We start from the raw sequence: 12,824 nt of genomic DNA, 5'->3' as shown, positions 1-12,824 counted from the left end.
TCTGTAACTTAAGGCAATGTACTCCAAAAGTTTTGCTGTCTTTGATATGACATACCCTTTAATTACTTGATAAGATACTTACTTTTTCATTTTATATTTTTAAAAGACTGATAAAGTCATGTCATAAGATCTGAAAAATTCTACTTCATTCCTCTCACATATGAAGTTTTTTTTAATTTTACAAAAACAATGAATTACAGGTAATGACATTACCTGTGCATGCTGGTAATGCCAAGCTCTACTGTGTGATTCCCCTCTTTTCCATCCTCACTACATGGGTAAAGGTATATGATTGTGAATTTCTGGTTTTAATTCTCTAGTCCTATGTCTGGATGTACCTATTCCTATTTCCTCTCCTTCCCAACCCCTTGGGGTATTCATTCCTGTGCATTTATGGGCAGTGCAGAAGCCAATTTTCAAATGGTGAAGCCCTCCTTATAGAAGGCCTTTTGTGACAGTCAAAATAACACTGTTAGAATTCCAAGTATGCCCATAAGCTCAATGTTATGTTGCTTAAAATTTAAATATTCTGCTAAAAGATGACACAAATGAGTTGGATTTGGCAGGAGGTGTCAACATTAAGCAGAAGATTTAAATTTTAAGCAACACAACTTTGTCTGATTAAATAAGTGAAACAGATGTTAATGTAATCCTATGGACTACTTGGTTTAGCTCTCCGGATGGGAAAATTCTTAGGAAGGATTGGTTCTGTAAAAGTTTTACAGACATAGAACTGGATAGGAAAGCAGTTTCTGTTTCCCTGGAAGTAGGAACCAGGCTCTTATCACTTTGGTTTAGTTAATAGTTTGTCAACACGTATGTACAGGAGGGGCAATACCGTGACAAATTTCTTGTGGTGGTATTGTGTATTTATACTTTGTGTTTCGTTTTACAGTGTAAAAGGCTTTTCCTTAGACCTACATATCCTTGTGCCTTGAATACTTTTGCAAAAGAAGACACTGGGGGACAGGAATATTCTGCTTTTTGCGTTTGAGACTTTATAGGATTGTTCTGCCAGCAACTCCTGTTCTGCCACCTTATTGGGACATGGAAGTCAGGGTATATTTTTATATATTTGCTCTATGCACCTGGAGAGTATATACAGGCTGGTATACAAGTTAAAATAATAAAGAGCAAAGCACATTGTGCTTGTTATGTGCCATCCCATAGCACTCAAGGCACTCTCAGTGGTTTACAGTTTAATTATGCAGGCTACATATTGTTCTTCCCCTCACCCCCCCCCCCAAGCAAACTGGGTACACAATTTACCAGTCTTGGAAGGATGAAAGACTGCATCGACCTTAAGGTGGCCACCTGGGCCAGAATGAATTTAATTCAGGTTGTGAGCAGATTCTTCACTGCAGTGCTGCAGTTTAATCACTGCACCACAAGGGAAGGAGGGAGGAAGGAAGGGAGGAAGGAAGGAAGGAAGGAACTGACTTTCTTGGTTTTTCTTTGTTCGTATGTAGGTATGTCTCAAAAATAATTAAAAACTTGTTTGGGAAAAAAAGATGTTCCAGTACTGGCTTGCCTGCAAGTTGGTATGCTAACTGTATCGAATGCACTATCCATCTTGATATTGTTTGTGGAGAGGCAGGTGCACCCCTGTTAATGCCATGGTAGCACAAGAAGAGACGTGGAGAATGTCATAAGTTTTGTTTCTGTGGAGGTAGAAGGTGATGGCTCTTTTCACATCCAGAGTATGGAGCTTACGCTCAATCGGTGTGGATGGCGATGGGAATAGGGACGGAAGTATGATGGGTTGGTTTTTGTGGAATTCCGACACCACCTTGGGCAGGAAGGACACATCTAGGTACAAGGTGACCTTCTCAGGGTGCATCTGAAGATAGGGAGAGTCCAATCTGAGAGCAGCTAGCTCAATAGCTCTCGTGACGGATGTAACTGCCACAAGGAATGCCACCTTCAGAGAGAGTAACTTTTCATTACAGGTAGCCAGGGGTTCAAATGGTGGCTCTGTAAGCGCCTCAAGAACGAGCTGCAGTGACCATTGAGGCACAACTTTCTGTGATGGGGACGAACATTCTTCAAACCTTTTAGGAATCTCTTGAGCATAGGGTGGGAAAAAAGTTTAGTGGAGCTAGATCCGAGAGGTTGGTGAGCTACTATTGCTGAAACGTAGACCTTAATGGTAGAATGTGCCAATCCAAGGTTAAATAGATACATGACAAAGGTAAGTAGAGTCGAGAGAGATGATGGGACTGGGGTAAGTCCCTTAGATTCAGTGAATTTGAGGAAGAATTTCCATTTATTACGATGAGAAGTGGATGGCTTCCTAGCCTGATTTAAGATTGCACGGAATTCAGGGTTATCCTCCACACCGTCAGATGTAGGGATTGGACATCGGGATGAATTGCCCTGTCGCTCTGGGAGAGGAGAGACGGTATGGGAGGTAAGTGGAACAGTTTTGCGTTATCTCTCTCAGGTGGGCGAACCATGGTTGTGAGAATTGCATCTGTTCGGTATTGGATTATCCTGATTATTGTCTTGAGCAACACTGGTATCAGAGGAAAGAGGTGAGTTCCCTGGACCACGGTATCATGAACGCGTCCCCGAGAGATGCCATCTCTATGCCTGCTCTTGAACAGTACCTGGGGCACTTGGCCTTGAGATGGGAAGCAAAGAGGTCTATTGTAGGCTGACCCCACCTGCGGCAGATGTTCTGGAAAACAGTGTCATTGAGGGTGGGGAGCCTGCTTAGGCGGTCTGCCAAGTAGTTCTCCACCGATGAAATATGTATTGCATGAGGGGCAATACGGTGGGTACGACACCACTCCCAAAATTTTATGTTGAGGTGAAGAAGAGGAAGTGACTGAGTTCCTCCTTGTCTGTTTATGTAGTACATGACCGTGGTATTGTCGGTCACGAGCTATGATTTCCCCGCGATTCTGGGGAGGAAAGCCTGAAAGGCTTTTATGATGGCCAACATTTCCAATTGGTTTATGTGGAGCGTTCTTTTATCCTTTGACCATAGTCCATGTATCTGAAGTTACCAACAGTGTGCTTCCCAACCATGATGCATCTGTCATCACCTAGATTGACAAGAGAGGCGGCCAGAATGGTATGCCGACCAACAAGTTGTGGGGGCAGGCCCACCACATGAGCTGATTTGCCACCTGTGGCAGTACCAGGAGCTTTTCTAGCTGGGTGTCCGTTGCAGGATTGAATTGTGACAGGAACCAGGATTGAAGTGAACAGAGTTTGAGCTTGGTGTAGGGAACCACCGACGCTGTGGAAGCCATAAGGCCCAGCAAGTGCTGAATGTTGAGAGCGGTGATGGTACCAAGAGGTCAGAAAAGGTATACTGCCCAATGGATTTTTCACTATTCGATCGGGTGGTAGGAATGCTTTCGCCTGACGGGTGTCCAGTTGTGCTCCTATGTAACTCACGAGTTGTGATGATACTAGGTGGGATTTTTCTGAATTTATTTGTAAGCCTAATTCATGCAGGACCTGAAGAGTAGTTCTTGTGGCTATGATGGCCTCCTGATAGGTCCTGGCAACCAGGAGCCAATCGGTGATGTACGGGAAGAGCTTTAGCCTCTTGGTACGGAGGTAAGCCTCAACAGGGGCCATGCATTTTGTAAATGTCCTGGGGGCTGTGGAAAGCCCGAAGGGGAGAGCGACAAACTGGTAAATGGTGTGCTGGAACTGGAACTGGAGGAATCTTTGATGCGACGGTTGAATTGAAATATGAAAGTAAGCATCCTTGAGGTCGATTGTAGTAAACCAGTTTCCCTGCAATAGAAGAGGGAGAATGGAGTCCAGAGATAGCATACGGAATTTTTCGTAAAGAATATATTCATTGAGCTGTGGGAGGTCCATGATGGGCCTAATACCCCCATCTTTCTTAGGGACGGCAAAGTACCAAGAGAGAGAGAAAACGTTAGAGTCAGCAGATGGAACTATGACTATCGCCCCTCTCCTGAGGAGAGCTGAGATTTCCTCTAAAGGTAAGGAGAAGGGGGTGGGCTGGATGAAATCTGTCGGAGGGATGTGCGTGAATTCTATAGTGTATCCCCGTTCAATGATGGTCAGAACCCATTTGTCTGATGTAATTCTCCTCCATTGGGGAAGGAATGGACAAAGTTTGGTGGAGATACCAGGCCAAATAAGAATAGGGCTTACCCCTGCGTTGGGATTTCCGAAAGGGCTGTCTGGAGCCCTAATATTCTTGCTGCTTAGGTTGCAACGTGGTGGATTCAAGCAGCTGGTAGGCGGGTTCATGGTGTTGTTGCCTGCTGTGCCGAAAGGACTAGTACTGAGGGAGTTGTTGGTAGAACGGCTTCTTGTATGAAGGTTTCTGATACCGATAAGGTTGTTATGGGATGCAGGACTTAGCAGTCTTTCTCATTTTGTGGATAGTCTCCACTATGTCATCTGTTTTAGAGTTGAACAGCCCCACAGCATCAAAGGGAAGATCTTCGATTTTGGTCTTGGTATGTTTGCCGCCCTAAGCCAGGCATGTCATCTGAGTGCTATTGAGGAAAGCAGAGATTTGGAGGCGGTGCCAGTGATATGCTTCGCTGCCTGTCTTTGCTGCTTAGTGAGGGTATTGGCCTCTGCATAGGTACTGAGAGCTTCAGTCTTTAATGGTTCCGAAAGGGTTTGAAGCAAGGGGAGAATTCTGTTCCACAGATGCCTTTGGTAGGTGTCCATTGCAGCTTGGTAGTTTGAGATCCTAATAAGTAATGCCGCCAATGAGTAAAGCTTTTTTCCAAAGGAGTCGATCTTTCTGCCCTCCTTATTAACATGTGTGGGAGAAGATCTACTGTGAGAATTGTATTGAGTAGCCTCGACCCCGATGGAGTTGGAAATGGGATGTTTCAGTAGAAAATCCGAGTCCAAACCATGAGTTTTGTAATGGTGTTTAATCTTTCTCGGGATTTGGAGAGTTGAAGGCGATCTATCCCAAGAGCTCTTAACCAAAGTAAGGAGTGCCAGTATGAGGCTCAAACTAGGTTGAGGCGTTTTGTCCTGCTCCATATAATGAAAAACCAAGTCCAGTTCTTGCTGAGGAATTTGTGCATCAAATTTTAGTGTCTTCGCTATACGTAAGATAAGTTGCGCATATGACGTGTAGTCCTCAAAAGGGGACTGCAATATATTGCCAGTGGCACCAGCATCAGGAGCTTCAGATTCGGCAGATGATGAGCTGGCACCTCAAGACGACTGAGAGGTTGGTGGTCATGGTACCGGGGCTGATGGTATAGGTTGAGCATCCTATTGAGTAGATACAAAGAAAGGTTCCTATCATGGTCGTGAGGACCGGAGTACAACATGGTAGCCTGTACCAGGGCACGGCTTCTATGAAGTTTGAGTCATTTAGACGGCGCAGAAGGCGTCTGTATAATCAGTCTCTTTCGAGATGGTGCAGCTTGAGGAGTGGAGACATCCCCTTGGTACTGCAATGACATTTGCCGTGGAGGGGCTATGGGAGGGTACCAGGGTGGTAGCGTGTTGTCTGACCCTCTGTATTGATCATGATATCCATAACCCTAGTATGGATAGGGATGGTACCGGTCAGAGTATGGATGACCATAAGGAGGTAAATCCTCTGGATGGTATTATTGCTTCTGAAGCCCAGATGGCTGGTACAGAGAGGCATGTTTGTGTTTCTCCTTTCTTTTCCTACGAGTGCATGGAGCAGACTCCTGTTCCGACTCAGTCTTGGTATCTGCCCACCCTGAAGATCGAAGACTGAAAGGGGCTACAGCCCCAAATCAGCCCGAACTCGGAGACATGCTCGGAATATCAGGAGCTTGTTGGGCTGGAGGTATAGCGTGTTCCTCCCTGTTGGAAAGCTCAATATCGTCCCTTGAAGAATCCTGCACCGGTACAGGAGGTATAGAAAGAGGTCCGGTAGCCGGCTTGGCTAAGTCCTTTTGCCTCTTAGGCTTCTCTGTCCTTTTTCTAATTTGCAGGATTGGTAGACCATGGCTGAGCCTTGGAAGAAGCCGGCTTAGGTGGTTTTTTTAGAGTTCTTGGATTTCACAGGTAAAGAAGCCATGCTGGATAGAGACTGGGCAACAGGGCTAGTGGTCAATTTAGCAGCCTCCTGGCGAGGAGGGTTGGAGGAAGGGAGGGCTGTAGCCTCCATGGCAGGGTTGAGAGATTTTTCGTAGAGAAAAAAAATTCAGTTGTTGGAGCTGCAGCTTAATAGCCTGCTTGGAAAAACTCCTGCACACGGTGCACGAGTGGGTAAGATGGGTTTCCCACAAAACAAAATAAACAGAGATTGTGCCCATGTGTAAGTGGAATTTGTCGAAGACAAACAGAGCACTTCTTAAAACCTCGAGGGGTCATAAAACAAAAAGGGAAAGAAAAGGGGGGAAGGGGAGAAACGATAGAACGGGAAAAAAGGGATAAGCTGGAGGTTCTATCGTCGGAAAACAGTAGAATAATATAAAAATATACAATATAGAAAAAATGTTCAAAGATAGATTTAGCAAGGCTAAAATCACTTTCTTTAGTGCTCTAGTTTCCTAACGTCCTACTCGAATGGCGGAAAAGAGGAAACTGAAAGGAAGGTTGAGGAGGCGGAGCTTGTGCCCTGCAGGGGGGAACTAATTGACTTTTTTCCCCCTAAGCTCTAGAATCTTTCGAACGTCCTGCGCAGGCGCAGGATAAACCCATTTGTACATACACAAAGGCCACTATGAAGAACTACCCCTTAAAAATCTAACTTACCTTGAAAACACTATTAGGGTTGCTATAAATTGGTTGGGACTTGGTAGCATTTAACAACAGCAGCACTTAACAACAACAGCAGCACAAGTGTTATGAGGTACAGTTCGCTCAAACTATAACTTCTTGCAAACTTTAACTTGCAACTTCATATTTTTGGTCATGCTCTCTGCTGCTGCTCATGTAGTAGCAAAACAAAGTCTGAGGTTGCATGCTAATGCAACCAGTGAGATCTTCAGGCCTTCTCTCCATACTGTAGGTACTATCCTTTTTTTCTTGAAAAAGCTTCTAAGATGCTTTGAGGTGGTATGTCTATCAATGTAGTGTATGTACAGATGAAAGTAAAGACTATGACCAGGGAGAGTTCTTTTTTAAACTAGAATCCAAAGGTACTAAGGATAGTCAAATATAAAACAGTGGTACAGGCTGGCAAGCATACAATGAGACTTCAATAAAAAGGTTTCTGTGAGCAGATGAACCCAGGGTTTTGTGAAAGTATCAGGGCCAGTAAGAATGAAACAACAATACAAATACATATTGTTTCAAAGCACAACAACAGGTCTGCTCCCTCTTTCGGTTTTGGAAAGCTAATTTCAGTTGTTGCTATTAACAATGGCATATTTATTTTATTTTATTTAAAATATTTTTACTCTGCCTTTCTTATTATGAAGGACCCAATGTGGCTTACATCATTAAAAGACAATATTAAAGGATAAAAACAGTAAATATACAAATACTAAAAAGGATCAAACAGATACCACCATTAAGACATGGTTAACAAAACCAACACCAAAAACATATTCAAAACAATAATGTACAGCCGTCCATTTAGGCAGCCAGTCATTAAGGGAAAGCTTGCCTGAAGAGGAAGGTCTTCACCTTCTTATGGAAGGACACCAAAGATGGGGCCAGCCTGGCCCCCTCTGGGAGAGAGTTCCAAAGACTGGGAGCAATTACAGAGAAGGAGGCCAGTCAGACTATTGGTCCATCTAGCTCAGCCATGTCAAGTTCTACTAACACCAACTGTCTATGTCTTAACCAGAATTATTTTTTAGTCCTACTTGCAGATCTCTGATATCCCTTGATGGTCTACTATCCAGGGACTAACTAGGACAGACCTAATTCAGACTTAATTCAGTCCCAAATATACCATACCATATACAAGAGTAGACTTGTATTTAGATGGGCGGGGTACAAATAAATAAATAAATAAATTTATTTATTTATTTAAAAACAGATGCCTGGTATAATAAAAACAATAGCAGCTCTGTCCAACAATGATTTGCAGCAAGATCACATTTTCCATTACCGGCATGCCCATGGAGTGGAGAATGTGGCCGTGGAAGTGTTGGAGATGTGCTGGAGGTAACAATCAGGCTTTTTCTATTACTGGTCCGGCAGCTAAAATGAAAGTGAAGAAACACAAATACTTAAACAAGAAACAGAAACATTTTAGGACATTCATAATATGCTTGTATTGCTTTAAAAGATGCAACAGTGAGGTTTCCAGATAAAATAATATAAAAATGATGACTGGAACCCTGTTGTGCAGTCCCACATGTGCAAAATGAAGCTATTGCAGCAGTAATGAAAATCATGGCACAGTGGAAGTGCTATTCATGAAGTACTTCCCAGTACAACAATTGCAAAGGGAGCAATGCACCTTGTTACTTCAGCATAACTCCCAGCAAATGTATGGAAGTGTACTTTTATATTATGTAAAGACAAACAGGAGTTCATCCACTGTATAGAATTTCCTTGTTGAAACCCTGCTATCCTATACTAAATGCTGTTTCTGAGCTGAAAAGTTTTAAAGAATTAAGCAGTTTTATTCTGCTGCTTTCTATACTCTGCTGCTAGTTTCAGCTGCCGAGATATTTATAATTATGTAAGATGAACAATATTAATTGCTCTAATCAAATTCCATTCTTTCATTGGAAGTCTAGAGAATACAGTGGTGCCTCGCATAGCGATTGCATCGTATAACGATGAAATCGCTTTGCGATGAAGATTTTGCGATCGCTTTTGCGATCGCTTTCCAATGTTCTCTATGGGGGAATTTCGCTTTGCGATGATCAGATCCCTGGGGAACTGATCATGGCAAAGCAAGCTTCTCCAACAGCTGATCGGCGGAAAGAGGGGCTAAGGGCCTGGCCCCAATCCCCGCGCGCAGCCAGAGAGCTGCAAAGGAGGAGGCGGCCGCCGGGGACCGGAATCAAGGCGGCAGTGCTGGACGGGGGGGCGGCGCGCCAGAGACCCCCGCCCCGCCTGCTCCCCGTCGAGGAGACCGGGCATCATGCGGGGCTGGGTGGAATTTTGCTTTGCCCTGATCGGTTCCCTGCTAGGGGAACCGATCAAGGCAAAGCAACTGCGGAAGGAGGGGAGAAGGGCCTGGCCCCAATCCCCGCGCGCAGCCAGAGAGCTGCAAAGGAGGCGCCCGCCTGGGACCGGGATCAGGGCGGCAACGCTGGACAGGGCAGCAGCGTGCCAGAGACCCCCTCTCCGCCCCTTCGGCGCCCGGGCTCCCACTTGGGCTGAGCGTGCCTTCCTGCACATGGGAGCGGGGCGTGGGGTGCGTATGCTTGGCCGCTGCTGCCGGCAGTCCCCTTGGGGGCCTTCCTTGCCCTCCCCGCTTGGCTCGGGTTGCGGCGGGGTGTGTGTGCGAGGTGGCAGGGACGTCCCGGGAGCCGCGGCCTTTGTCCAATGCGGACAAACCCCGGAGGCCTTCCTTGCGGCGCCCGGGGAGCGCGGCCTTGTCCACCCGCCAGGTGCCGCGGGCAGGAGGGGGGAGGAGGCAGAGGCCGGAGCCGAGCGCCTTGGGCAGCCGATGCCCTGTCTGCGGGCTGGCCTTGGAAAGGCTCACTGCGTTTTGGGAGCGCCAAGGACCAGGGAGAGCCGGAGGAGCCCGGCCCCAGGAGGGAGAGGCCCCGCGCCCCGAGCAGTGTGTGTTTGCCCCGTGGCTGCCCAGGCAGCGGCCCGGACGCATCCTGCCCCTCTGGCCTGCCCGTCTGCGCCCCGGGAGAGCCCCGCCAAGGAGGCTGGGCATCGTGGGGGGCTGGCTGGCGGTGGAATTCCGCTTTGCCATGGTCGGTCCCCTGCTTGGGGAACAGATCATGGCAAAACAATGCTTTTTTAACAGCTGATGGGCGGTTTCAAAATGGCCACCCGATGTTTTCAGGACGGATTCCTCGCTTACCGAGGCGGCGAAAATGGCCACCCCTATGGAGGATCTTCGCTGAACAGTGAGTTTTTGCCCCATAGGAACGTATTAAACAGGGTTTAATGCGTTCCTATGGAGTTTTTTGTTCCGTTTAGCAATGTTTCCGGATAGCGACATTAATCCTGGAACGGATTAACGTTGCTATGCGGGGCACCACTGTACTAACAAAAGCTGCCCTTTTTGGGTGCAATTAATGGTGAACAAAACCAACATAATCCTGAAGCAAAATTTTCAGAGTTTGCACACCTACATCATGACAGATTATGGAATTGTGGGGTTTGGACACACTGGATCTTGAATGGTGACCAATGAAGAAGTACAGGAGCCTTGTGGCACTGTGGCTAAACTGCACTATTACAGTCAATGCTCTGCTCACGACCAGGGTTCAATTCCAGGAATCTGGCTCAAGGTTCACTCAGCCTTCCAAGTTTGGTGAACTGAGTACTGACTTCATGGGGGGGGGGGGATAGCCTGTATAATTAAATTGCACACCACCCAGAAAGTGCTTTAAGCATTATGCTGCCCTAAACAGTATGCTTTTCTCTTTGCTTTTACTAAGGCAGATCAATAAAGACCAATAAATTACAAAATGCAAGGATAATAACAAGAAAGGAAAGGTACAGACTGTTACTGCTGATCATCCCAGGTAAAATAAATGAGAAAAAAAGTGTAAAAAAGAGAAGAACTTGGATGAAGAACACTGGAAAATGTCTTCAGTGCAGGACAACACCATCATTCAGAGCTACTCTACCCAAAGTCTGGATAGCTATGATGATGTCTAACTGCCAATCTCCAACAACAACGACAACAACTACAATAATGTACTAGATGCCTGTAGTTTGCTGCATGGTTTCTTAAAATTCAACACGTTTTCTATCATATTTTCAACAAGTACTTCTGAGTGCTTAGGGCTTCAGATAGAGGGATAAATATTTCTCAGCATGTGCAACAGGCCTCTTTTCAGAGACTAGACCAATATATGGAAAAAAGTTGGAAGACGGACTCTATTAATAGAAGATAAAGTGGAAAGTGATAAAGAATAAATAAATGTTATCTTGTACATCATTCTACTTATTATGCCTTTTATTATCTAGACAAGTAGGGCTATCAAAGCAGAGCAACAATCCTGCTTAAAATAGAGATAATAAAGTGATTTGAAATATTAAAATGAAGAGATAAACCATAAATAAATACTCTGTTAAAATTGTCCTCCCTTGTCTACTGTAAAAAAGAGTACGATGAAAGTACCCTAAGTTGCTCTTTGATTAAGAAAGCCATCAAAATGGGATTGATTCATTACATAGGCTGAAATTTTGTTGCTGTAATTCACACCACATAAGGCTGATGACATCAGCAGCACCAACAATTTTTCAGAAACTAATAACTCCCTCCTTCCCTCCCATGGCCTCCATGGTTTCCTGAAGACGAATGAGATTACGTAAGAGCACTGAGAACTTTGGGAGAAATATTTTCGTTCAGAAAAATCACCACAGCTGATTATATTATCAGCTTTAATGCATTGCAATTTATACAAATAGGATTTTAGCCATAATTTGTCAGTTCATGCAGTTACATCTTAGGTTATAAAAGCCATTCTTAACTGCCTTGTGGCAACAAGTACAGTATTGCAGAATGAACTTAAAACATAAGTTGGGAGCAGTGAGGTACAAATGTATACCTAATTAGTGAGCTTCTTGCTACTAATCACTCCACTCCGTTCTCCACCTCCACCCACCACTACCAGGAAGAGAAATGATAACACACTTCTACTTATTAGTGATTTTTAGATTAGGCATCCTTCAGTCTCGAGAGACTATAGCAATGTGCTCTGTATGGAGGTCTTGGAAAAGTGACTACTGTGGCTGAGAAGGCCAATTCGAGAGTGACAATCCCTTCCACACTGAAGACAAATACAATCTGTTCCCTGTCCAGCTCCCTGATTTTGCTGCTTTCGGGACTGCCTCTTTGCCTCGGCTGCTGGACAAGGGTCTCTTCAAATTGGGAGAGGCCGTGATGCAATGCCTGCCTCTAGGCTGAACGCTCAGATGTCAGGGTTTCCCATCTCTTGAGGTCCATTCCTAAGGCCTTCAGATCCCACTTGCAGATATCCTTGTATCGCAGCGGTGGTCTCCTTCTGGGGAGATTTCCCTGCACTAATTCTCCATACAGGAGATCTTTTGGAATCTGACCATCAGCCATTCTCACGACATGCCCAAGCCAATGTAAATGTCGCTGTTTCAGTAATGTATACATGCTAAAAACTCCAGCTCGTTCTAGGACTACTCTATTTGGAACTTTGTCCTGCCAGGTGATACCAAAAATGTGTCGGAGACAACGCTTCAGAACGACAGCAGAAAAGATCCCAAACAGGGTCGGCACGAGGACACAGCCCTGTTTCACTCCGCTTCGGATGTCAAAGGGATCTGATGTTGAGCCATCAAAAACTACAGTGCCCTTCATTTCCTCATGAAACAACCTGATGATGTTAAGGAGTCGACGTGGACATCGAATCTTAAGAAGTAATTTTAGAAAGCCATCCCATCAAAGGCCTTTGTGAGATCTATGAAGGCCACAAACAGTGGCTGTCGTTGTTCCCTACATTTCTCCAGCAACTGTTTGAGGGAGAATACCATGTCAGTGGTGGATCTATTCGCTCGAAATCCACACTGTGATTCTGGACAGAATCTGTCTGCAAACACCTGGAGTCTCTTCAGTACAATACGGGCAAGCAGCTTCCCCACAACATTGAGAAGAGAGATGCCAGGGTAGTTACTGCAGTTGCCCCTGTCTTCTTTGTTCCAATCCTTATACAATCCTCAACAGCAATCTCCCCTAACTTTCAACAGTCTGGGCAGCAATTAGATGGAAGCCTAAGAAAAACAGGGGAGGATTTTAAAAC

General features: G+C 45.3%; 1 protein-coding gene across 17 annotated transcripts in view; it reads right to left on the bottom strand.

Moving 5' to 3' along the window:
- The window catches only part of MAST2 (microtubule associated serine/threonine kinase 2), a 234,073-nt gene that overhangs the window by 85,139 nt on the left and 136,110 nt on the right, over nt 1-12,824 (bottom strand). For all 17 annotated transcript variants that reach the window (XM_072997567.2, XM_072997568.2, XM_072997569.2 and 14 more), the window contains one exon: nt 8,015-8,106. In XM_072997567.2, the coding sequence (XP_072853668.2) occupies nt 8,015-8,106 (92 nt within the window). The remainder of the gene's footprint in view (nt 1-8,014; nt 8,107-12,824) is intronic.

Source organism: Pogona vitticeps, chromosome 4 (assembly GCF_051106095.1).
Source record: "Pogona vitticeps strain Pit_001003342236 chromosome 4, PviZW2.1, whole genome shotgun sequence".
In the NCBI taxonomy this organism is placed as follows: Eukaryota; Metazoa; Chordata; class Lepidosauria; order Squamata; family Agamidae; genus Pogona; species Pogona vitticeps.
Note: the sequence above shows the minus strand (reverse complement) of the source record. Positions and strands in the feature narration are given on the sequence as shown.